Here is a 27697-nt window from a genome sequence, read left to right as displayed (position 1 = left end):
TTTCAAACCTTTCAGTTCGGGCCTGCTCTTGGAACATATTCTGCAATTCAGAAATGATCTCAAAAGCCGTCTCCTTTTCAAAGAAAGTCTTTTGAAGCTCAGGAGACATTGTGGCCAACATGATACATTTGACATCTCGATTGGCACTTTGCCATCGATTTAGGGCAGCTTGAGTTACCTCCTCATTGGGAGTCTCGGGCATTTCCTCATCAAGGACATATTCCTTTTGCTCTTGCATGAGAACAATTCGCAAATTCCTTTTCCAATCAAGAAAATTTGGCCCACTCAGTTTCTCCTTGTCGAGAATTGAGCGTAACGAGAATTGGTTGTTCGAGTTATTTGAAGACATGATTCTACATTTGAAAGAATTTAAAATGAAAAACCATTTATCATACTTAAATAAGATTGAAATCATGCATTTTAATCAAACTTATTTAAAACGTCTTATTCACACATTAAAGATTGTCCCCAATTTTGGTGCGAATAAGTCGATTCCAAGATCCAAAGAAACAAAGAGTGGTTAAGCATGCTTTGGCTTGTCTTAACACTCAATCTCCTAAGGTAAGCAACTCTTTGCTAATGGCTCCAAGCCACTCTTGGTTGAATAAATCGTCGCATCCCATGCTCTCTAAACAATTTATTCACTTTGCCACGACATGTTAGGACTCCATCACTCATATCGTTGAGTATAACCAAAACCACTTGCATACCTAGTATGCCTTACGTTCCTTGGAGAAGTAGTGATGCCTCGCTTTGGCGTAGCCCACCACTACCCTCGTTCGGTTGGTAAGTGTGTTTTGGAATGGCAAGTTTTACTCAATTTTAAGGGACCTAGGGTTTCTATGTTGATTTAAGTGAACTTAATTAATCATCTCAACATTCGAAATCCTAGCCATGCATCTAACATATAATTCAAATATATAAACATAAATATATATCGAAAACATAAATAGAGATGCATTTGGCAACTAGCATGACCCCTTGAGATCTTCAAGTCTTCAAAAGGTCTTCTTTTGCAACTTCATGGCTTCGTCTTCTAAGAACCCCGTCTTCAAGACTTGACCAAAAAATATAATTGCTAGTATCTACGATTAGGACTAATCTAAATATTAAGGTACAAAAATACTCAACGGTTCGCAGACCGTATTTAGATTTACAAAAATACATCACGGATCACAGTCCGTATTTTCTATCCTAATCGGGCCCCACTAGTTGCCATTTCATAAAACCTGTGAGAGAATTTTACATTCCATTCATCCATTCACTATCTGTGAATGGCCCATGCATTTTACAACGATCAAACAAGTAACAATGCATAAAACCGCGCGAGAACTAGTAATTAATCTAGGTGGTTAATTCAATTAACACGCCTAATTAAACTAGTCAAAGTTGTTTTAACCGGTTATGGTAATGACTAAGAGACGCTCCCACTAAATTCCGCATCCAATCTTAACTAATCCAATTAATTAAGTCGGTGAACCCAAATATTTGTCAAAATTAATTTTGCAAATGTCGCTCAAAAACCCGAGGCCTAGCCTCCAAAATTTTAATTAAATAAACAAAATAATTAAAATAATTAAAAACGACAAGTTAAGCAAAATTACGTATTCCATAATGTCTAAGTGCCTAGCACTAAGACTTGGAACCCAAAATTACCCTTATTTACATATTAAGCAATGCTAAAATTAACTTTAAAATAGCATCGCCTTAATAACCCGGGGTTATTGTGCCAATTATGGGATCGTACGTACCGTACAACAAGCTCGTAACATACCCATTCGCACTCCCGCAACACCAAGCATGCCCATGGGCTGCTTGTGCTCGCTCACGCCACGCCCAGCCAAGCCAAGCGTAGCAGCACGCACAGCGCGCACAGCACTATGCTGCTGCTGCGCCATGCTGCTGCTTGTTGCTGGCTGGTGCGCTATGTGGCTGGCAGCGAGCAGCAGCCCACGCCCTTCCTCGCACACACAGACGCACAGCACCACGCACCTAAGAACGAAGCACCCAGCAGCCTCGGCAGCCACATATGGGTTGCGTGAGCAGCCCAGCTGGCCGAGAGCTGGCTCGGGGCTCTTAGGCCTCGTGTTGCGTGCTAATGCTTCGAAAATTATCGAATTTTGTGTGTGACATTATAAATCAATTCTAAATTAATTTTAGAATCAATTTTGAGGAAAAATGAAAAATAACAAGTCCAACTTAAATAATTCATCCAAAGCAATTAACCAAATTTATTACCAAGAATCATTCTTTAATAAAATTGGTTTAACTTGGTGTAACAAAATAAATTAGGGCATTTCTCACTATTAATTTAATCACTTTAAATTAATCTTGAGATTTTGACAAAATAAAAGGGAGTTGGAAAAATGAACATAAGTTCAATAAAGACTCCAACTTTAATACTTGTGACTTCATGAAAAATTATATCTTCCAATATGAAGATAAACCAATTTCTATCACAAGTTTTAAACTTTATGATTCCAATCAATTAAAAAATGATTAAATCAACAAAGTTTAACCAAAATTCATGGAATTTAGTAACTCAAAGTTTCAATCACTTATCATAAGTAAAGATTGAATCTTTAATACTTGGAAGCATCAAAGAACAACTATTTCACACTCAATGCAATTAATTTGCAATTATGTGAAAAATAAAACCAAACTTTCAAGCACCAATTACTACCAAGTAATCATGCTTAAAGTGGTCTAAAATTGCATATAAAATAAGGAAAGAACCATTTACATAACCACCATAAATATGCAATCAATTTTTAAGGTTAGAAAGACTTAAAATTTTTCGTCAAAACGAAAAATCCCTCGAAAAATGCATTTCTGGTCGTTTTCTGGCTAAAAACCGAGTCCTAGAAGGGAAAAACCATTTCCAGAACACCTTTTCCACCCAAAATTCACTATTTTTGGGTCGAAATCTGGGTTCGGGGGCTGAAGATAGCTCTAATACGAGGTAAAATTTGAAAAACGAGTTACTAATATAATTAGCAACTTAAAACCAGAAAAAATAAGCCATAATGACACCTTGAAAAAAAAATATGATTTTAAAAATAAACGAGCGAGGCTCCGATACCGCTGTTGGGGTTTGGTGAGTCCGACTCACCGCGGAAACAAACCCAAAACCAAGACCGCACTCGCAATAAATAAAACCATAAGCATAATTAAATTAATCACAAGATTAAGATAAGCTAATTACCCTTGACGCGTGCTTCGCTCCAAATGAGCTCTTACTTGAAAGCTTCAAGTCCCGCTCGCACGGAGACCTCCAACGAAGTCCACCCGCACCAACAAAACCGACTAGGTCCAATGTCTTGGAGTTAGCAAGACCCGACCAACAAAAAAACCCGAGTAATAATATTGAGTTCAAAGGTTTTCACTAATTGTGATGCCTTTTCCAACTCTTACTCAAGCATCCTTCCCAATGCCCATACTTGGGTATTTATAGGAAATGATGGGAGTATCATTTACTCTCCCATCAATGTGGGATAGTATGATTTTTCCATTTTATTTTAAAGCTAAAATAAAATCAATAATCAAGCTAGTAATAAATCAACAAGTGGCAAGCTCATGTGAGTGGTTAGGTGAGGACCATTTGGAGAGGGGGGGGGGACCAAACTTGCTCCCCACTCCCTCTCCCACAACCGGCCACCTCACTCCCCACACACTCTAGGACCACAAGCCACATGGCACCCACCCTTGGGCACCAAGGCAGCCAAGGTGGGCTGCCATGTGCTGCTGTCCGTGGCAGCCACGTCCAGCAAGCCCAGCACTTGCATGCAGGCTGCTGCTGCTGCTGGCCAGCACGCCCAGCATGCTTGTGCGGGCTGCTGCTGCTGGCCTTGTGCCTTGGCCAGCGCTGCTAGACAGCAAGCAATGGCCTAGCCATGCTGCTGCTAGCTGTGGCGAGCTAGCGCGCCTAGCGTGCTAGCTCCAGCAGCTTGTTGCGGCATGGCTTGCTAGCCATTGCGCGCACAAGGCTGCGCCTAGCATGCTAGCACGCACTAGGCAGCGCCTAGCCTTGCGATGCTAGCTTGAGTGCGCTAGCACGCACCAGCCAGCCTAGGCTCGGCTTGGTGCGCATGCTAGCCACCATGCTAGGCCATACGCCCTTAGCACTCGGTTTGCTAGGGCATTCCGATGCTAGGGGTATTTTGGTCTTTTGTTGATTTATTACTATTTCTCGTCTCGTCTTTCACTATTTTTCGACTCGACTTCCGACGCTCGGTTTCGACGCTCTAAGCTCGAATTTCCGACGTCTAAATAAATATTACTCGGTCGACTCATTAATTCCTTCCGAATTAATTCGTCGTTTCGGTTTGTTGAATGCTTGGGTGTGACCCGAAGGGTTCAGTCAAGATTAAGCTGTAACATTAATTATCCATTAATATTACTGATCGGAAGCGGCCTCCACCCAGGCATTCCGATCACTTGACCTTACTGAATATATTAGCTTTCTAATAATTCTGAACCCGCTAACGGAATAGTACACTTGTTCGAAGGACACCATTCCTTTCAAATACGAGGTATTTCCATCATAAGGCTTCTCAACGACAACGAAAAAATAATATTGTAGGCTTGTGGGGTGCGGATGGAAATTGGCAGGAAGGTGAAGAAGAGATTGAGGGGATCATTTGCAATTATTTTGATGAGATCTTCACTTCTAGAGCTCCTACAACCCATGATTATAATGTGGTCTTGGATTTTGTCCAAAGGAAAATTTCGGCAGATATGAATGCAGTTTTAAACAGGCCATACACGAAGGAGAAAGTTCATATTGCCTTAAAACACATGCACCCAAGTAAGGCTCCCGGACCGGATGGAATGCACGCCGTCTTCTACCAGCGGTTTTGGCACATAGTAGGGGATGATGTTGCAAGTTTTGTTTTGAGAATTCTGAATGGTAATCCTTTTCCTGAATATGTAAATAAAACAAATATTGCTTTGATTCCGAAGGTGAAAGAGCCAAAAAATGCATCGGAGTATCGTCCTATCAGTTTATGCAACGTCCTCTATAAACTTGTGTCCAAGTGTGTTGTGCTCCGACTAAAAGGCATTTTGGGTGATGTTATTACTGAAAATCAGAGTGCTTTTGTTCCAGGGAGATTGAATATGGATAATGCTTTAGTGGCCATGGAGATATTTCACACGATGAAGAATCGGAGTAAAGGGAAAAAGGGCCATATAGCTATGAAATTAGACATGAGTAAAGCCTACGATAGAGTTGAATGGGGCTTCCTTAAGCAACTTTTACTAAAGATGGGCTTTGATGGCCGGTGGGTGAACCTCGTAATGACTCTTGTTTCAACGGTGAAATATTCCTTTGTTATTAATGGAGGTGTATACGGCTCAGTAACCCCGTCTCGTGGATTACGATAGGGCGACCCACTCTCTCCTTATCTGTTTATTATTGTAGCTGATGCTTTTTCTCAGATGATTCAGGGAGGAGTTGCTTCAGGAGATATCCATGGTGTGAAAGCAAGCAGGAATGGTCCAGCAATCTCTCACCTTCTTTTTGCAGATGATAGTCTACTTTTTACTAGGGCCAACCGACGGGAATGCTCAGTTATTGTTGAAATTCTCAACCAGTATGAAGCAGCATCCGGGCAAAAAATTAATTATGACAAGTCGGAAGTGTCCTTTAGTAAGGGTGTGAGGGCGGAGCAAAGAGAAGAGATTATTGGGATTCTTAAAATGAAACAAGTGGATCGCCATGAGAAATATCTTGGGATTCCGAGTATTTTGGGTCGTTCAAAGAGAGCCGTATTTCAAGCATTGGTAGATAGGGTGTGGAAGAAGCTTCAAGGATGGAAGGAAAAGCTACTCTCGCAGGCTGGAAAAGAAATTTTTTTGAAATCTGTCATACAAGCCATCCCCACTTACTTAATGGGTGTCTTCAAATAACCTGTAGAAGTCATCCAAAAAATTCACTCCTTATTGGCTCGTTTCTGGTGGGGTCAAAGCGAACACAAGAAGAGAATCCATTGGAAGAGTTGGGATTATTTATGTACTTTAAAATGTCTAGGTGGAATGGGGTTTCGTGATCTAGCAGTTTTTAATGAAGCTCTTCTAGGGAGACAAGCATGGAGACTAGCCACGAAGCCAAATTCTCTTCTTAGTCGTGTCATGAAAGCAAAATACTACCCCCGAAGCGATTTTTTAGAGTCTTTCTTGGGCCAAGGAGGAAGCTACTCATGGAGAAGTATATGGGGTTCGAAGGCCTTGATAAAAGAGGGAATGCTTTGGAAGGTTGGAGATGGTGGAGCGATTAAAATATGGAGTGACCCTTGGTTAATTGATGACCACACTCGATTTGTCACGAGCACTCCTAATCCAGAAATATCACAGGTTAGTGACTTAATAAACTTTGACACTATGGATTGGGATGAACAACTAGTGGATAGATATTTCAATGATCGTGATAAACGCTGCATTCTTTCAATTCCCCTAAGTTCAAGAAGGCCAAATGATGTAATGGGCTGGGCATTTTCGAAGGATGGAGATTATTCGGTTAAAACAGCTTATATGCTCGGAAAAGGCAGCGATCTTGACATGTTCCACTATGCTTGGGTTGAAATTTGGAAAGCCAAGGTATGTCCAAAAGCTCGTAATTTTCTTTGGAGGTTTTGCACTGAAACACTCCCTGTCCGTTCTCTTCTGAATAGACGCCACCTTATTGAATCTGCATTCTGTCCATGGTGTGAAAAGGAGGATGAGACCTGGGTTCATGCTTTTTTTGAGTGTGAGAAAGTGAGGGGGTTGTGGTATGAAATTGGTTGAATGGAGATGTTGAAGGGGGGGTTCGTGGGATCGCCCTGCGATCTTATTGAACGCTGGAAGGAGGTTAAGGATGATGTTAAGACCCGTGGTATGTATTTGATGTGGGGCATATGGCTTGATCGAAACAATAAAGTTTTCAACCAGATTTCAACTCCGGCTTCTGTTCTCTTGGAACGTGTCTTCAGGTGGGTGGATGAGTATGATAAATATGAAAAGGCTATCTACTTATCTTCCCTAAATGCCCAGCAGCCCAGCTCAAAGGTATGGCAGCCACCTCCTGAAGGAGTTGTCAAACTTAATTGTGACGCCTCTGTTACGAGTGAAGGTTGGGTGGGGTTGGGCGTAGTAGCTCGGGATTGCAATGGAGAGGTCATTTTTGCAGCAACCAGAAGAATGAAGACTTGGTGGCAGATTGAAGTGGCTGAAGCAAAAGCAATTGAAATGGCTTTGAGACTAGGGAAGAGGTTCGCGTTGGAGCACATAATTGTTGAAACTGATTGTCAGGTTGCGGTATGCAGGCTGCAGAAGGGTGCTACGCATATTACAGATCTTGACTCTATCTTGTGTGATGCTATTCTTTTGGGAAGCTCCTTTACTAGTCTACATTGGAAGCATGTTAAAAGAGAAGGCAATGTTGTAGCTGATAGTTTATCAAAGTTTCTTCCGAATGATTTTGAGCAAATATGGGACAGTTGTGTTCCTCCTGAAATTGCTCCGTATGTACTTATGGACACCCTTTCTTTGAATGATTAATGCTTTGCTTCCCCTCAAAAAAAAAAAAAAGTAGGCATTTTTGGAGAACATTCGGCGCGCCACATAAGCAAAGGTATTATTTCGACAAATTAGAAATTAGAATTGTATTTTATTTTAGAATTAAAAAATTCACTTGCCACCTAAGAAAAAGTAACGAATGATAAAAAAAATTATATTGACACCTAGATAAAAGTAACGAATTATATTTGACATCTAGAATTTTAATGCCACGTGGATTAAAACCACAAATCAAATTTTTGTATAAATTTTTTTGAAAGAAATTTATCTTATATAGTAATGGTAAAAAAAAATTAAAGATATGCGCATAAGTTTATAAGATAAAATCTGATATGTTATGATTAAAATAAAAATTATTCTTTAATCATGATTTAAATTTTTTTAAAAAATTAAAATTTGGAACACCTATCATTATAAATACGCATCATACGATACCAACAAAATTTTATATCAATACAAATCCACATCAAGTGAATTTTGTGTTAGTTTTAGGTCACGATTTAATTCTTAGCTTGATATTTAAAATTCATGTTTATATTTACATTTTTAAGTATTACTTAAATTGTGTTTATTGGGATACGTTACGTACGAGTTTCTAGCCTGTTTGACATATTAAACTTCTGCAAATAAGATAACTTAATATGTTTCGATATAGTCCTATTAAACGAGAAGATATTTTTTATGAACTATTTACATTAATTAAATTTTTCCTTAACCTCTTTAGTTTTTTTTATTAATTTATTTTGTAAACAAAAATAGAATTTGTGATTTAAGTGGCTTCATCAAGATATTAAATTAATTAAATTATTTTACTAATAAATTTGTTTATATAAGTGTTAATTTTTGTATATAGTTAAACTTTAATCATAAATTACTTTTTTTTTGTAGGTAAAATATTTTTAAATGAAATGAGAATTATTTCCCTAATATAGTTCACAATCCTATCCCAATATCTCAACATGAGGCACAAAAAAAATAAATAAAAAAAATTAAAATAAAAAACTGATTTACTGTTTTACATTAAAATCAATTGGAGTGTCGCCCAAAACAGAAAAATACACTACTCTTGATTATTTATACACCGCATTAAGTTGTATCTATCATTGATGAAATAAAGTAACAAATCGGATAGAAAAACACAAGTTTTATAACTTATTTAATTTAAAAATAACTAAATCCCGTGCATCACATAGGCAGCTTCAATTACATAAATTAGTAAAAAATATCTTTTTTAATAGTCAAAAAATAATTTTATCAAAATATTTATTTTTTAATTAATTAAAATAAAGACACATTATTACATAAAAATAATAATATCTTTTCTAATATAATATACAATAGTATTTTAATTAAAATATTATATGATTTAACTAAGAAAGTTATCTTTTCTTAGAAATGTATAAAATAACCGTGCATCGCATGGGCTTACATCTAGTAAATAATTAAAAAAAAAAACAAAAAAACAAAACCAACCACCTCTCTCCTCCCTCACAAGTCACAACTACCCCCCAGCCACCACTACACCTCCAGCCGCACCGCTGCACCGCAGTGGCTCACCCCTCTCTCCTCGACCGCCCACTGCCCGCTGGAATACCAGCCACCCAATCCCCTCCCGCACCAGAAAACCCACAACCCTACTCACCTCACGAACCAACAAACACCACCGACCAGGTTCTCCTCTCACCTCAGCCTCTAAAATCACAAAACACTAGCAACCCCTGCATTAGCGCAACCACAATCGCACCACAACAGCAGTCCCGCACCACCGCAATCAAACGACACCAAACCCTAATTTTTCCCCCAATTTGATTTTAATTGTTAAATCATCAATTTTGGTTCAATTAGATTGAGATTAAATACATAGATGCTGTCTAATTGATTTTTCCAATGAAAATCTGCACGAATATGGTTTGATTGGTCGAAAATCTGGTAGTAAGAGGAGAAGTGAGAGAGAAGGAGGGAGGAGGATGATGCGGTGGTGGGTCGAGGAGAGAAGGGCGACCCACTGTGGTGCGGCGGTGCAGCTGGATCGAAAGTGCGGCAGAAGGTGCGGCGGTGGTGCAGTGGTGGGTACTAGGGAGGAGATAGAGGTGTTTAGGTGTTGTAGACACCCATTTGTGTCTCCCCAAAACCAAACCCAGTGATGAATACCTGTCACGTCGAACCATAATCGAATGAGGCAAAAGTGGTCGAAAGTTAAGTGTTGCGGTTAGTTTTTATTAAAATCCTTCTTTCTGTTTTCGAAAACCCACTCTATTTTATGAAAACGTCCAATACAGTTTAGTTTGGTCCATAATTAAGGTCCAATAATTGTGTAGTTGGATGGGGCTTTGAAAGACCTTTCCAACGATATATTATAAGCCCAATTCCGATTAATAATGAGGAAGTTATGGCCAAGATACTAAACTGGGCCTGGTTAATTATTTAAATACGGCCCAATGATCTAGAGGAGGGCCCATGTTAATTATTATTCCTAAAATTATTAGGATTAATTATAATTTTCTGGAAGTTTCTAGAAAGTTCTTTTTAATTCTAATATTATTAGATTTAATAATTAATTATTTTAAAATAGACTTTTATTTGGAGTAAAATATCGTTTTATTATCTTAAAAATACATATTTTATCTTCTGTACGGATTCCGTAGATCAAGTTGATTAAAGATCGGATTCCGCGTGAAGAAAACGCGCTAATACAGGTTGTCGCGTCGCGACAGAGTCGATTCCTGGCGACATCGTGTAGTTTTATTCCTTATCAAATTCTATGTTTTTCCGGACTATTTTCCTTATAAATAGGGTACGAACCTCTGTTTTTAATCATCAATTCACAATCATCAAATCTTTCTCAATTCTCTCTATTCCCTCTCAAGAATTACTTAATTCTTTTCTTTCTCTCTCTTTCTAAACTACCTTTTATTACATACAATATTCCGCATTCACAAGACTTAGAGTCTCTTAGCCAAGTTCGAAGTTGCCTTCTCCCTAGACGTGCAAGGTTGATATTTTCTGAGGGTTTGGTCCGAATCTAGTCAAAACTTTATTTAATTTGATTTTAATTCTTTAATTATTCTTTATTGATTTTTCATTGAAGTTTACTAACTTGTGTATTTTGTTATTAGAAAGAGGTACGAGGCTTCAAAGTAAGTAGATTAGCTTACTTCCTATTTTATTAACAATGTAGAAAGCATGTTTATTAATGTTTAATTTCTAGTATCATGTTAGGATGCTTTTAATGCTTTCTAGTATCACGTTAGGATGTTTTTAATGCTTTCTAGTATTATGTTATCATGTTAGTACCATGTTAGGTTTAAAGCCATGATCTTTATTGTTTAGTGACATGCTAGGATTTGTTATTAATCTTGTTAGTATCATGCCTAGGATCTTGCTATTATTATTAAGCTTTATTATGCCTTTTCATGATTATAATTATTTTTATTATGATCATTATTGTTATTGGTTTATTATTATGTTGCTTGATTATATTTTATTGTTATTGCTTGATTACACCTTTTATGATTGTTTAAAGGGAATTTGTACTTGAAATCACGCTTAATAAGATAATTATTAATTTGGTTTAGGCTAATGTGATTTTAACTCAAGTGATCGCCAATAATAGTCTTGTTTGTGCATTAATATTCAACCAACATAGATAAACAGGGTAGGTTTAATATAATGTTTGTATGTTATTCGAAAAGCGCGCATGAATACGAGCAGAACAAAGTAGAGGCGTATTTTATAGGGCGGGTCCTATCTTTTGTAGATTGGATTCGTACCCTCATGCCCGGACCCTGTTTGGTTCAAGACCTTATGGAGTAGTTGATGGTCCTTTTGGATTGTCTTTTGGGTTTACAAGTTCCTAAAACTTGTTGGCGACTCTTTTTGCTCTTTTTCTTTCCCTTTGGAACGCCACCGTACTTTAGTGTATGATCACAGTGGGGTTCAAGTTTGGGGTTATCGTAATGCTTGAAATATTCCCTACAGGTGTTTTTGGGTATTTTTGTTTTTTTTTTAATTTATTTATTTTGAAGTTAACGAAAAGTTAACTTTAGTTAACGGAAGGATTAGGGTAGGGTTATAGCGTAGACAATAAAGGTACCTTAGGGGTACAGCGTAGAATTTTGAAAATGGGTGGGCACAGCTTGAAAAAGTCAATACTTCAGGGGCACTGTATAGAAAAACCCTTATTTTGGCGAAAGACCTCAATCTTATTATCGCGTAATTTCCTCTTTCTTCTTTTCTTAGGGTTTTTACTATTCATGCTTTCGTTTTTTATATTTCAATAAATTTGGATTCTATTTATATGGTATAGAATATTTATTTGGTTTTCTATACTTTAAATTTCAATTTTTGTTTGATTTTAGTCGATTTAGTGTAATTGTGAATAGCTGAATGTCATTTTAATTATTTTTTCTTACTTATCTAATTAATTTTGATTTAGCTTAATGAGAATTTTAATTAGTGTTTCGAATGTTTTGATAATCAATAACATAATATTAAAACAGACACCAAAAATGACATGTGTCACTTCCTGGTGCTGTTTTTTCCCTCCAAAACCTTTTTTTTTATTCGTTAATTTTCTTCAAATTATATTTACCATATTATTATAATACAATCTTCCCATTTGACCACTATGTTTTTTTCATACAAAATAAAATATAATAAAATACGCCATTTATATTATAGCAAATATCTAAAATTATCACCAAAATATTTTTCCTTTTTTTTCAAAAGATTTCCAGAAAACAATTTAGGACATATAACAATCATATATATATATATATATTTTTACACATCTTTCCCCTACCAGCCCCCTGTAGCTCCGCCCCTCGGGGGTTACATAGGAAGTAATAAAGCTAGGGAGTTACAAAGATATAATGGACATACATAACTGTATTTCGTAAAACTTCCCCTTGGATGTCCATTATTGAAGATTGTGCCTCGTTAAAACCTTATTAGGAAAAACCTTGTAGGATAAAAACCTAGTGAAGAAAAAAGAGTACATCATTCTTCTTCATAATACGCTCGAGAAGCTACCTCATTAAAAATCTTACCAGGAAAACTCAGTGGGATAAAACCATGGTTAAGGGAAAAAGAGTGTATCGCGTATTTACTCGTGATTTTTACATCACTTTAGATCTTCAGTGAATGAATCCAATATTGACACAAGCAAGTTATCCTATGTAGCAGCAAATTCTTTGTTGATGATTAATTTTCTAAATTTAAATTGAGTCTTTAAGTCTTCACTTGAATCACTAAATTATCTTCTTGTCATCTGACATTGAGAATGATAATACACATAGAATGTAATGATGTATAAATCTCTTTCTTATGTACCAACATTTCGACAAATCTTCAAATTCGTATATCATGATAATAGCACATATCCTCATATATAAAAATTATGGTTCTTATTTATTTTTATATATTTGACGTACTTTTACCTTCTTCTAGAGGTCATTAATAAATAGTTGAAAATTTTATTGTTATTTGATCAAGCACTCGTAAAACATATAGATATCATAATTGTCAAATAAGAATTATCGGTAACACGAATCATCTCAATGCATCACTTCTGGTTCTTCCGGACCAGAACAAAATTATTCACATAGAGAAGTATTCAATAATTGCATTTCTTTATACATTTTATATTTAATTTGAGAGTTCTCTTGAGAATAAAACATTACTGCTCTCACATGCTCAAACTTCAGGTTGAGATGTCATGCATTTAGTCCAAAATAATATTTTTAGAGTTTTGGATAATATCTCATCAATGTTGCAATATTCAAAAGTAAATATTTTTTTAAAGATACTCATATAAATAAACGTCTAAGTTCTTGATTTCATTCATGGTTCATAACATGTTATAAGAACATTATATTAGATGCTTCTAAAACCACAGTCAATTGAAGTTTGAATCTATTCTCATATGCTTTCATGCAAAATATTCTTACAATGCTTGGCATGCATATTCATATATATATTGTTGGGGTTTGGTGTGTCCGACTCACCGCGGAAACAAACCCGAGCCAAGGATCCACTCGCAATTAATAAAACCACAAAGCATAACATATAAACACAAAAGGGTGATTTAACTAAGTGCTCGGGAATTTACCACTTCTCTTTGCTAAATCTCCGTTTAGAACACTTATGGACTCCTTCTTGTTGGGGAACCTCCACCGTAGTAACAAAATATCGAAAAGGGTGAGTGTTTAGGACAAGAGGGTTTGGATGCACAAGTTCACAAGTATTCTGCCAGAGTTTAGGTTAATTTTCTGTGTCTTGAAGCCTCGGATTAGGGTCTTATTTATAGGGAATGATTAGGTTTAGGGTTTAGAGCATTCTTGTGCTAGCATATTATGCCCCTAGCATTCGGATGCTCGGGGCATTCCGATGCTAGGGGTATTTTGGGAATATTGTCGATTTATTATTATTTTGCGCGTCTCGTCATTTACTATTTTTTACTCGAATTCCGACGCTCGGTTTCGACGCTCTAAGATCGAATTTCCGACGTCTAAATATTTAATACTCAGGCGACTCATTAATTTCTTCCGAATTAATTCGTCGAGTCGGTTCGTTAATTTGCTTGGGTGTGACCCGAAGGGTTCATTCAAGATTATGCTGTAATATTAAATATGCATTAATATTACTGATCGGAAGCGGCCTCCACCCAGGCATTCCGATCACTCAACCTTACTGAATACATTAGCTTTCTAATAATTCTAAACCCACTATCAGAATAATACACTTGTCCGAAGGACACCATTCCTTTCAATCTCCCACTTGTCCTTCCGGACAAGTGAACATTTAGTGTATAGCCCCTTTCCTATGTCTCTTCATGTCTCTTCATGAAGTAAAGGGTAAGATTATTCGTTATCCCTATTACGTCCAGAAGAGTTTCTCGAAATCCGAGTTTGACTGTCAATAAACAGATGATTTCTAAAATCCATCTGAGTACGGCCATGCATTTTCACAGTCTCTCTCTTAGAGAGGCCTTGTAAACAATAAGACATGTTCCCTATTGTTAGTAGGGAGACATTACCAGTCTTGTAATGTAGCTTCGAAATCATAATTAATTTGGAAACAATTACAATAATTTTAAAGCATCATAATTAGCTTCTTCTTTTGAGTTGCTGCTGTTATCTTCTGATTCTGGTTCAAAGTAGCCTTCATCTGTGAAATGCTGCCATTGTTTGCTCCTCATAGTATAGTTGATGTTCATAAAAAAAGACTTCTTCAAAGAACTCTGCCATGAGTTCCTTATTTTTTTTACAGGCCTTCTATAGGTGATGAAGTGGTGGCTGGAATTTTTTGGATGGTCTTCAACGGAGCCTAGAAGAACTGAACATGGATGCTGCTTTTGCTTAACTTAGCAATGTGAATTTAGGCTAATTTAAAACTAATTGTAGGCTTTTGTAATTTTTAGGGAATATGTTGTGTAAAACTTTAATTGTCAACCCTATAACCCCCCCTAACCCCTCCCTAATCTCTATTTTGGTTGCAAAACAAATTGTGATGTCATTTGGAACTCCTCTATGTAGAAGGGGGAAGTGGTTTGAATGCTACTAAAAGTACAGATTTGGGGGTTCTAGCCAAATTTTTTGAAGTTGGCTTGAAATTTTGGGAGGGAATCTGTGTGAAATGTAAAAAAATATTTTAAAAAATTAAAAAAAAAAAAAAAAACAAAAAGAGAAGGAACTCCCTCCTAAATTTGAATGAAAAATAGAGAGGGAAAAACCACCCAAGTCAAATTAGGAGACCCATGTAAAAAGTAAGATTTTTTGGGTGGGAAATGTCCACCTCACCAAATTTTCCCACTACTTCTACTTTATTAAAAAAAAGGGACCACATGGTTTCCCTCCTATTTTATTCCCTTAATTACATAATCTACACATGCTTAAAGGCCTGAAAAAGCTACACATACATTATTGCATGGCAGCATTTTATTGGTAGTTAATATGAACCCCAAACTCCACTAGTTATGAATTTTCATTCAAATTTGAATTGAAATTTCTGATTTAATGTATTGTTTAAAATTCAAATATTTTGTCGTTTCCAAAGCTAGTAATTTAATATATTATTATTTTTATTTAAAAAAAAAAACTGTTCATTTCTCTCTTGTTCTACCTTTAATTTGATTGCTTTCTAATTTCTCTTGTTATGTTTTCTTCTTGGCAATTAACTTACTTATGTACGTGTAGTTGTGTTTGAAGAATTTTAAGTATGTGGTCGTATCCGTATGTGTCCTATACTACTAAGATCAGATTTATGCTTATCACACAGTTTAATGGCCTAGTCATCTGCCATTAATTATTATGCTAATGTTTAGTATATCTCATTTGTTTAGTATATTTCATTTGTTAAGTAAGTTCAAAGATTCAGAGCAGCCAAAAAAAAAAAAAAAAAAGGTGAGAGAAAGAGAACGAAATTGTGGAAACTAGTGTAATTATTTGCAATTACAATGATCTATTTTTCCTCCATTAATCGTCTCTAATTAAGGAAATGGGTCTAATTGAAATTGGTCATCTGCTTCTTCTTCTTCCCATTTTCTATTGAATTTTGGAATTGTGTAGAAATAAAATATTCCCTCCGTTTTAAAATACTTGCTCCGCTTTCCTTTTTTGGCCGTTTTTAAATACTTGCTCCATTTCCTTTTTTGGAAAGCTTTTAGAATATTTAATTCATTTCTCACACTTAGTGGACCTAACATAATACTCTATCTCCTCCTATTTTTCCACTACTTTTGCTTTTTACAATTTTTTATTCTCTCAACTATCACACTATCTCCGTATTTTATTATTTTCTCCAATTCTTCTAAAACTCCGCGTATGGAGAAATGGAGCAAGTATTTAAAAACGGAGGGAGTATATTAATGTAACAAAAGTGGTCAAAGTCGTATTCGTTAGTAAAAAAAAATGGAGAGTCGAATCACTACTACAAAAATGGTCAAAGGGACCCAAACTAAGAGACCATTTTATTCAATAACCGGTTGTTTTGGGTAAAATTACCCTGCCACGTGGTTGCATGAGATTAGGACACTTGTCCGCCCATCATTGGTCTAAACAAGACCAATTGAATGTTGACATGTGGACCCCACTGTCATGTCATGGAATGGCGGCTTTCAGGCCCAATTCCCCATAAACTTGTTATGGCCCACCAAATCTAGGTCACCTGACCTAGAATAAGGGCACATTTTCCCATGACCCTATAAATAGGGAGAGATTCCCCATTATGGGGACAAGATTATTCAATCATTTATTACCTCACCTGCATTTCTCTCACATCAGAGAAAACACCTGATCTCGGGATCTGTAAAGATCTCATCTTTATCTTTTTCCGCACTTTTTACTCACTCCTACACGTTCTAACTTGATCGTCGGAGGCGGAACTCCAACCAACAGGAGTTTCCGTTTTTTGCAGGTACAGGCCGCACCGGACCAATCTTCGAGCTGTAACTCTCCTGAGGGACTAAAAACACCCAAAACACCGGTCTCTGTGATTCAGGAGACCCAATATTACAAATAACGGGTCTCTTTGGTAGTAGTTTTAGGAGTCAAAAATTAATTAAGACCCTTTATTGAAGATAACAGGTCTCTCCTAACTTTTTTAGTAAAAAATTATTAAAAGAGAGACCTGTTTTATTAAATAACCGGTCTTTGATTCTCTAAAAAAAATAAAAAAATAAAAGAAAAGAAAAAAGGTCTATCTTTTATCAAAAAAGAGATTGCCTAACTTCAATAAGCGGTCTCTCTTTTCTCAAAAAAGAGACCGCTTTTCTTCAATAGGCAGTCTCACTTTTTCATTCTAGGGACCACCCCTAAAAAGCAGTCTTTTTGGCTTATTTGGACAGGTCTCTTTGGCCTATTTTGTAGTAGTAATGACCTCAACAATGGCTGAAAAAGATACAAGGTCGGCGAAAATGGAAAAAAAAATCTCGGTAATATTTTACACTTTAACTTACTAATTTAATTAGTAACACAAGCAGATTGTTTAGTAACACAAGCAGTTATGTTTGGTAACCAAATATAAGAGACGTAGCACTACTTATTATTAACCAAAAAAAAAAAAAAATCCTACATACTCGAAATTTGGTATCGGGTTCGTATCTCATCCTTAATCACAGCGGGTTTTTTAAGTATAGTTTCCTCAATCACATAATTATATGGTAACAAAAAAAATAAAAATATAGTATTTGAAACTATATATCTTATTCGTATATGACACTTTTTTAGTACCAACCTTTATTTAAAAAACAAAAAGTAATAACTTATTATTAAAAAAATATGTCGTGAACACATGAGATATTTAATTAGCAATAAGTGACAATAATTATATTGTGTGTAACCAATCATGATTCGATTTAAACTCTTAATTATTATATTTAAATCTATAATGTAAATATACTGCACTTAGATTGTAACTCTCAAAGGCCTCAATAATGTTTCAGTTTTGATGTTAAAAGCATATAATTCAACCTTTTTCTAAAAAAAAAAAAATCCTTTTTTTAATAATACTTTGTATATATATTATTAAGACTTTGTATCTAACACTACTTGTTTTTATTAACACTTTGTATTTATTAATACTATAAGCAAACTAGTCTTTTTCTACATATTTAATATGGGTATTTTTTTTTTCAAACATAATATGAATAAACTAGTGTACATAAATATGATAAAATCAAATACAAAATTAAACCAACTTATTTAGTAACGTAAATATAAAAGATAAGTTATAAACACATGGGAGTTGTAACACCCCGACCCCAAACAAATTAGGGAGGGGCCTATTGTCACGAAATGCGCATCAAGGGCCAACAACTGTCCCCACAGACCAACACAAGTCCTTTTGGCGCATTTTGTCCTCACTCATGCGCACCCCGGGAAAACTTCAGCCAAGCACGCTTAACTATAGAGTATTCTTAGCATATGAGCTTCCTAAAAGGAAGATGCATCTTGTTGATATGAGTAGTATATCAAACTCCTTTAAAGCAATCATGAGGGGTATTACATATACCCCCACTTGAGAACGGCAACGCCCCCGTTGCGCCTGAGGACTCCAGTATTACGCCTAATGGCAACTGGGTAGCCAAAGTGTTACATCCAGTCTGGCTATGGCCATATGGCCCCAGAATTCTCCCCCGCTAGACGACTGACATAGGATCAATTATCCACGGTCAGCACGCGGTCGCAAGGTTGCTCTGATACCATTTGTAACACCCCGACCCCAAACAAATTAGGGAGGGGCCTATTGTCACGAAATGCGCATCGAGGGCCAACAACTGTCCCCACAAACCAATACAAGTCCTTTCGGCGCATTTTGTCCTCACTCATGCGCACCCCGGGAAAACTTCCCAGGAGGTCACCCATCCCAAGACTACTCCCAGCCAAGCACGCTTAACTATGGAGTATTCTTAGCATATGAACTTCCTAAAAGGAAGATGCATCTTGTTGATATGAGTAGTATATCAAACTCCTTTAAAGCAATCATGAGGGGTATTACAGGAGTATTTAGCAATAAGTGATAATAACTTGTGTGTGACCTTAGCCTTTGTGATTTCATGTTAACTCTAAATTATTTGATTAAAAACCTTCAAGAATTGAATAAAATTAAACCATCCAAGTATGAATTAATCCGTACAACACTTGATAGTTGTATAATTGTAGCTAACACCTATTTAATTTTATATAATTCTTTATATGTAATAAAAATAATTTGTACTTTTTGATATGTTTGAAATTTTTATAGTAACAATAACGACAAATTACTAACACTTCTTTAAAAAAATTAACAAACATAGTAAGGTTAAAATTGTCCAACCTCATAAATTTTTTAAAAATATATCGATATGGATGTCTATAAAAAGATCTTCAAAAAATAATTCTATTAGTTTTTTTATAATAATTTTTTGATTTGTAGTTTGTTAAATATTGTCAAATGAAGTATTATTCCATTCTTATAAAAAAAAACATGTCTCTTCATTAGTGACGTTGCCTAAGATGCTATTTTCTTGGTAATAAAATTGTACTTCCTCCATTTTCTTTTACTTGCAACACACCTTTTAGGCACATAGTTTTAGGAGACGATTAGTGAGGGTAAACGAGCATTTTCCCGCTTTCTTATAGTAAATGGCGTCAAAAACCAAAAAATTTTCCCTCTCAATTTTCCCGCTCATTTTTTAGCTAATGATGAGCTGAGCATATGCTGGGGGCAAGGATCCGAGATGGGAGTGCTACCATCAAGCCAACTCCACATCTTTATGAGCTGTCAATTTTTTATTGGTAATATATGTGTATCATTGTGACATTGTCCCTTAAAGCCCCTTACAAAAATTTTGCCTTGGTTTGCGTAAAGTTGTCTAGTATATATATAAAAAATAAAAATAAAATAAAAAATTGTTGTTATAATCTAAAAGAATAAAAAGATCAATAGGGCAGCCCGTGTTATTGGTACAGAAAAATCAAAAGCAATTAGAAATGAAAGAAAATGAATAGAGAGAAAGAGAAGCCATTGATTTACAATGGTTAGACTTTAGAGGTTGAAGAAGAGCCGCAGTATGCCAAGGGTTTTGGGAAGTGATAACAGAAGCCATTGATTTAGCACGAAAAATGGACCCGAAACATATAGCTCGAATTCTGGTAGATTTTCTGGAAGTGGCCATTACTTCCATTGTTTTCCACAAAGGTGTTTACCCTTCTGGTATGTTGTCCAAGAAATAAGTTACTTAACTAGGATATTTATTTCAATAATTAATCACATTCTTCTGAAAATCTGAATGCATTTGTAGTCTGTATTATGTGAGATTATGGTTTAGTCAATTTGAATGCATTTGTAATCTGTATTATGTGGATTGATGGTTTATTTTATGTGAATGAATTTGTAATCTTTTATTATATGGAATGATGGTTTAATTTATGTGAATGAATTTGTAATCTTTATTATGTAGAATGATGTTTTAATTTATGTGTATGAATTTGTAATCTTTATTATGTGGAATGATGGTTTAATTTATGTGAATGAATTTGTAATCTGTTTGATGTGGAATGATGGTTTAATTTATGTGAATGCATTTCTAATCTGTATTATGTGAATGCATTTCTAATCTGTATTATGTGGAATGATGGTTTAATTTATTTGAACAAATTTATTATCTTTATTATGTGGAATGATGGTTTTACTTATGTGAATGCATTTGTAATCTGTATTATGTGGAATGATGGTTTATTTTGTTTGATGTATAAGTCTTTTCTTTTCATGGTTGTGTTGAATGATATAGGAGCATTCGAAAGACGAAGATACTTGAATATGGTGGTTCATAAAGCAAAGCATCCTGAACTGCAAGAGTACATTCACTCTGCTGTTAATGGACTCTTTCCATTCCTTGAAAAGGTTTCTCTCTGATTTTATGTATTTACTTTGCCTTTGACCGCCGTTTGGTAGGTGGCCTAAATAATGGGAATGAGAATGAATTTGTATGTAAATTTGTAAGGAACACCAAGGTTCATTCTCGTGATAATGCTAGTTTTCACCCCTAAATTGTCCTTTTTTTTTTTTTATATATAAATTTTCATTCGTACCTAATACCTCCTCCCCAAGCGGTAATGGATGGTAATTAAAATCATGATTAAAATACATGCTTGAGGATGAAATTGCATTACAATGTAAATTTTCTTCCTAATTTACACTTCAAATCCATTCCAATTATCAGCATTTATTACCTGCTACCAAACAGGTCGTTAAAGTTGTTTGAAAAAAGTGTGTGTTTGAATACAACATCATTAAGTCAGTAACTAAGCTCTTTCTGCATTTTAGGGATCTGTTGACAGAGTAGCAGTTATATTCTTTGATTGCGAGGGCAATCCATTGGAAAGATATAATTTCAAGCTTCAAGTGAATCAATCTTATGGATCGAATGTGGAAGAAGATGACCTTGAATTCTCTCTTAGATCATTTCTTGTCAAGCTCTCTTTGTCTAAGGACCTAGTTAGGGTTCTCCCTAGGGGTATGAGTTGAGAAGTCTGCCTGCCTATATATAAGTGTCAATGTTCTTTTACTTCAGAAACTCAACATTTCTACAATTTATTTACTTTTATTTCATTGTCTTTTTGGCTAGGAATTTTTTTTTTTTTTATCTCTAAGCTTTTGTGGGTCCAGATTGCAGGTGGGAAGTAACCGCTTTCTTCCGTTCTGAAGCTCAGATTGGCGCAAGCAATGATCTGGAGCTATGGATACCAACAGACACAAAGCAATGGCAGAAAGCTCCACTGATAACTCCTATAAAGTCCTTGAGTTCTGAACCTCTAGGTTTACAGTTGTATATGGAGCATCCTGCTTTTCCTGAGCACGAAGGTTGATCAATGAAGTTCTACTTCTAATCATTATTACGGTAAATGTTCTAACCTTTCCCAACTTTTTTAAAACTGCCAGACGCAAAGTTTCTAATCTCATGTATTGTATTAGTTTTGTATGAATGTGAAATATTTGTACACTGTTTGAATTTATCAACACTAATTCTGGTCGTGATGGTCAGACATCTCTTGTCAGTTTCTGTCATTAAAGAGAACCTGGTTCTTATGAATATTTGTGTCAGGAAAAAAAAAGCTCCAAGGACCTGTTATTGTATAGGTAGAAGAAATAAAATAATCATTGAGATGTGAAGCTGGTTAAATCGTCAAATTAGGTTGAGTGAAAACTTAAATCTTTAATGATCTAAAAATGTAAAGTTATAAATCGTCGACTTTTCCTTTCTATGGGTAATGTGAAACAAGCTTTGAGAAGCTTAGAAAATATACAGAAAAACTGTTGTAGGCCCCTGATTCTTATGAGAATTTGGGGTACCTTTTACTTCAAGTTTCCACAAAGAAGGTTCATGTATGCAATCAACAATCTGTGAAACATAATTCCTGAAACAGGACTACAAAATAATACTGCAACAAATGAAAATGAGGGGGTAACCCTGGATTGAACTGGATCAAATGGGTCACTCTCAATAGTATTGAAATAACTTCCCTGAGCAATTAAAAAAGAGCCATAAGAATTATAAAAATTAAGTACACCAGTATAAACTAAAACTAATGTGCATTGTCTAAGTGACAACACAAGCTTTTTAACCAAGTAACTGAGGTAGAACAAGCCAAGTCAAGAGCAGAGACCACCCAAACTGAATTGAAGCGCTAGAATAAAAATATATGAGAATCTCGATCCTTTAGACCATGCTCATACTGGCATATGCCTTGGTTAGTTTAAGAGGCAACAAAGGTGTAAAATTAAGCTAGGATACAACAACCTGAGAAAAAACTGGAAGTGGAGAAAATGGAAGAAATGGATGAGATTTAGGCCCCATTTGGTTTGATGTAAAATGTTTTCATGGAAATGGTTTTCCCATTATTTTCCATTTTCCTTTGTTTGCTTTGTGAAGGGGTGAATAACAATATTCACAATGGTGGAAAATTTCATCCATAATGGTGGAAAATATTTTCCTTCACAAAACAAGGGAAGCCACATTTTCCTTCCTTCTGCTTATCTCCTGCTTACTTTCCTTTTATCCATCCCCACATTTCCACTCCTATGTTTTATGTTTCTTTAGCTTTCCTTATAAGAACCAAACAAAGGAAAACTATTTTGCAAGTGTGGTTTTCCTTGAAAATATGTTTTCCATGAAAACTAATTTTTCATTGAAAATGTTTTACATCAAACCAAACGGGGCCTTATGACTAATAAGGAAAATATCTTAAAGAAGAGTTCAGAAGAACCCATATTTCTACCTCCACACATCAGGCAGGGCTTGTTACCACAATCTCAACAAGCTGGAAGATGTAGCTTACGACCTGGAACTCAAAGTACAGGTTAAAGCAGAAAGAAGAGAAGCTGTTAATTATAGAGGCATCCATCAAGCTTTTTTAGGTCCTTACATTTAGTCTTAAGGAAGCTTTGGCTGCTAAATTCTGACAGCACTTGTTAGAAGTTGAATTATCACTACACTACCTAACTGTGGATTCTTAGCAAACCAACTACCTCTTGAAAAAGGAGAACCAATTTATCTAAAGGAGAAAGCTTAGTAAACATTTAAAGGAAACCCTACTAAATTAAAAACCATGCATTTTAATATCCTCATAAATCATAATGATATCTTGGTTATCTACCTTGGAATTTTGGGTTCATCTGCTGTAGAGAGTCTTCATAATGAAGTTAGGGGAAATATAAATAGGAACTCGGTAAAAGAGGTGGGAACGGATTGTACTCTTTACAGTAGAGAGTGACTCTTATAGAACCTCGTTTACAGTCTGTTAGACATAGAAACCTGTAGAGTTATTAATTCGGATGCATTACACTTGAGAGTGGTTCTCTTCTTTAGGATGAGTTGTACTGCTACTATTGAGTCTAGTGTGCGGAAAGCTATACTCTAGCTTCAGGTGTGAAAATGCTCAATCCCTATTTGGTGTTTCATAATGTAAACAGCTCCTGCAGACCTGCAGTCAGTCAGTGACTCAGTGAGGAGTGAAGCCAAACTAAACGCAGGTACATACCCAGTGTGTGAATTAGTCTATCCATTATTTCTCTTAATTAGTCTAAATCTTAAACTGTATGTTTTCAGCTTCACCTTCTTGCACATCGTAGTGTCTAATTTGTTAAGCTAACCTGAGTCTTCTGCGCATGCTGGGTTATTTGCACAAGCATGTCTGATGAAACGGCTGCTACAAATTTGTCCTCAAGCTTTTCCTGGGCTGCAGCCATCTTAATCACTTATTTCCCTGGCTCAGCAAGTTGAAGATCAAAAGCTCTGCTCAACCCTTTAATTGTTGACTAGTACCATTTAATCAGCTCAATTCCAATTTTTATTTCCTACATTCAATTTTCAACTTGGCAATTTTGTCTTTGAGTCTTGCAGATAATCACTCTGGTTTGAATTTATGACACTTCCACAACTCGCTCATTTTTTCACCTTTAACTCAAAGAGTGGCATGTTGGAAAGGGCTTCACAACATTATAAAAATTCATCTTGTAGCTACTTATAGGATATGGACCAACATTATAACTTTTAGACAGTCAACCCAAATGATCGACTTATTGTTCGAGGGGCAATCAAATAAGCAATAGAAGGAAAGGGTAAAATTCTTTCAATAGGAAGTTGTGATACAATCATTACATGTAAGTAGTGTACTTTCATGTGTAGTATCAGCTAGAAAAATCAGCATGGCTGTAGCAGCTTGTTTTTGATAGGCGTTGTAATCAGTAATGAAGATCTGGTGGTATTTGATTGATTGCAGCAAGTAGATGTTTAATTTATTAGATGGAGAAGGATATGGATCAGTGTACAATGTATAATAACTTGTAATTGTTAATGGAGGTGATTGAAAATCACAAAACTCACTAAGGATGATCTTGGATTGGTAGAGAACTTGTGTTATCATCAAACTGATGGAGAATGAACTCAACCTCTCCAATTTTTTTCAAATGACAGCATATGTAAGACTGTTTATGGCTTAAAGTAGATTTAAGGAAAACGTAAAGAATCCCAACTACTAAATTACATTGTCGTATGAGTTGTTCATTTTTTTATTATTAGAATACCCAAATGATTAATTTCAGTTCTTTAAACTTTAATACTTGCAAGTTTGTGTCATGAAAGAGAGAGACACAAAATTTGAGAGTTTGTGTAATAAGAGTAAAGAATATTTGATATGAAATAGGAAAACTTAGTAATAATAATCCCAACTTTCATCAATTTTAGTAGAATAATCCCAACTTTAGATTATATTGGAATAGTCCGAATTTTGGGGTCTTTTTTTTCTTCAATCCCAATTGTCGGTTACCTGTTGAATAGGTTAATTTTTTTTTATATATATATAAATGCCACGTGTCGAGCTAATTAGCCAAAAAAAAAAAAAAAAAATAAAAACAAAAATAATTAAAAAAAAAAAAAAAAATCAGAAGCCCAGCCCCATTACCCACCGAAACCCTAGCCAGTAGCCACCACTATCCCATAACCCTCCTCCTGCCATCCACAACCCTCCTCCCGCCGTCCAGCCTCCACTAATCCCAGAAAACCCCAGTCGTCCTTCCCCTGGAACCACCACCCTCAAATTTCCCTCAAACCTCGTAATCTCCTTTACTATCGACTTACTCCGGTCACCACCACCACTCGACCTCCACAAAACCCCCAAACCACTCGAAAACCCTTAAAACCTCCTCCCTCAGTCCCGAAAATCCCCAAAAACTCCTCCCCCACCATTGAAAACCCTAGTCGCTAGGGTTTCGAGGTGGATGAGGAGTTTTTGGGGATTTTCGGGATAGATGGAGGAGGTTTTAAGGGTTTTCAAGTGGTTTGGGGGTATTTCGGGGAAGGGGGAAAACGGCTTGAGGAATAGGTGATCGACGTGGGAAGAACAGCTGTCGGCGATCGGCAGCGGACTGGGAAGTGGTGGTGGTCTGGTGCAGGTTAGGGTGGGACGGTGTGGGAGGGGAGGTTGGTTGGCTTTTCTGATTTTTTTTTTTATTTGTTTTTGGTTTTTTTTTTGGACCAATCAAGACTTGACACGTGTCAAGTTACCTGATATAATAGGTCATTGACTTTTGTTGACCGGATAGGGATTGAAAAAAAAGATGACCCCAAAGTTTGGATTATTCTAGTATAATCCAAAGTTAGGATTATTTTACCAAAATTGATGAAAGTTAGGATTATTATTTCTAATTTTTCCTATGAAATAAACAAACTTACAAAAGCATACATATTATTCCGTTCATGCTTCATCGTCCCTTTTTTTTTTTTAAGTTTTTATATTATTATATTTATTTAGTTATTTTTATTCAGTGCTCATACACATGCTTGAAAATATTGTTGATGGCAAAATAATGACAGGCTACCAGGAAGTTGGATCAACTCCGAAGAATAGTGCGTAAGCCAGTCACTACACCTTTGATTGAGTCATTGGCGTTTGAGCATCAATGGCTGGTTGTTGATCCATGCATGTTTAGCCCATCAAAGAACAGAAGCCATCTACACATTGGGTGTTTGTTGTCTCATTGGCCCAGTCATGTATGAGTAGTCAGGATATTTAGAGTAGTCAGGATATTTAGAGTATGTATGAGTAGTCACTCCTTAAGTGGCATGAATAGGTGGTTTTTCCTGATTGATACTGCGATTAAAGAATTGAAGTCTTGGTTGTTATAATACGTCGTTGCAGCCTATACACAATATTGTGCAGTTACTGCTTGTACAATGATTAGTTTTGTTGTTCAATCTCAACTGCAAAATTAACGCTCCTCGTCTTCTTTGGAATTCAGGAGGTTTTATGTTGTCATCCAAGACTGAACTTTCAGAATCTTACACAGTATTCATTGTTATCACGAGGAAAATGTTTTGCTTTAGAGGAATGTGATGCCTTACTAAAGTGGACAACATTTAGCCTTTACAAGCTTTTCATCAAATTTCATTTCATCATCGACTCATCATCACTTTTTTTAGGAAAAGATATCGCACGTTTGTCAATTGTCATACTTAGGGGTGTCAATCGGTTTTGCGGTTCGGTTTATCGGTTTTCGGTTTACAACGGATCAGTTTTTAACAGGTTGGAATTATTATCGGTTCAGTTCGGATCGGTTTTAAATAATTTCGGGTCGGTTTGGTTAGGTTTGTTTTTATTACAGTTTCTTTTCGGGTCGGATTCTAATCGGGTCGGGTTATAATTGGTTCGGGTCATAATCGGTTCGGGTTAAAGTTGTTCGGTTTAAAAACGGTGTTTGTCAGTCAAAAGCGGGTTTTGGGTCAAAACATATCAGGTCGGGTTGTAATCGGTTCAGGTCATAATTGGCTCGAGTTGAACATAGTCGGTTTGACAGCTGGTTTTGCCAGTTTTAAACGGGTTACGTTAACGTATATATCCTAGTATATCCTCAACATTCTATAATTAGTTATTCCAATAGATCAAATGGAGTATTAATTAGTTGTTTAGCTTTAATCAAGTCCCTTTTATGCATAAAGATTTTCAAGATCAAATAATAATAACAAATCTAGAGTTAGCTTTTGATTCAGATTTTTTTTAATACAATATAGTGTTCGTCTTTAAGTTACAGGTTGTAAACGATTTGGGTTTATCAGGTTTTTGTTGGGTTTAATCGGTTTCGGTTTACAATGAGCCGGGTTGCT

The 27697-nt window shown here is 35.9% G+C and overlaps 2 protein-coding genes across 2 annotated transcripts; both read left to right on the top strand.

Moving 5' to 3' along the window:
* The first annotated feature begins 6786 nt into the window (after positions 1 to 6786).
* On the top strand, positions 6787 to 7539 carry LOC145594112 (uncharacterized). Its single transcript, XM_081650448.1, has one exon. The coding sequence runs from the start codon at positions 6787 to 6789 to the stop codon at positions 7537 to 7539; it is 753 nt and encodes a 250-aa protein (XP_081506574.1).
* A 12419-nt stretch (positions 7540 to 19958) lies between these two features.
* Positions 19959 to 26852, top strand: LOC145594793 (DNA polymerase zeta processivity subunit-like). Its single transcript, XM_081651125.1, has 5 exons — positions 19959 to 20250; positions 20828 to 20940; positions 21364 to 21553; positions 21706 to 21937; positions 26411 to 26852. Exons 1-4 carry the CDS (start codon positions 20160 to 20162, stop codon positions 21903 to 21905), a joined length of 594 nt encoding a protein of 197 aa, XP_081507251.1. The 5' UTR covers positions 19959 to 20159; the 3' UTR covers positions 21906 to 21937; positions 26411 to 26852.
* The last annotated feature ends 845 nt before the right edge of the window (positions 26853 to 27697 follow it).

This window comes from Chenopodium album, chromosome 19 (genome assembly GCF_948465745.1).
Source record: "Chenopodium album chromosome 19, dcCheAlbu1.1, whole genome shotgun sequence".
Taxonomy (NCBI): domain Eukaryota; kingdom Viridiplantae; phylum Streptophyta; class Magnoliopsida; order Caryophyllales; family Amaranthaceae; genus Chenopodium; species Chenopodium album.
Note: the sequence above shows the minus strand (reverse complement) of the source record. Positions and strands in the feature narration are given on the sequence as shown.

Coding starts and splice junctions, on each gene's coding strand:
- LOC145594793 (XM_081651125.1), top strand. CDS start 20,160: ATGGACCCGAAACATATAGCTCGAATTCTGGTAGATTTTCTGGAAGTG. Junction 20,941..21,363: donor TCTTTCCATTCCTTGAAAAG/GTTTCTCTCTGA, acceptor TCTGCATTTTAG/GGATCTGTTGACAGAGTAGC. Junction 21,554..21,705: donor AGTTAGGGTTCTCCCTAGGG/GTATGAGTTGAG, acceptor TTGTGGGTCCAG/ATTGCAGGTGGGAAGTAACC.
- LOC145594112 (XM_081650448.1), top strand. CDS start 6,787: ATGGAGATGTTGAAGGGGGGGTTCGTGGGATCGCCCTGCGATCTTATT.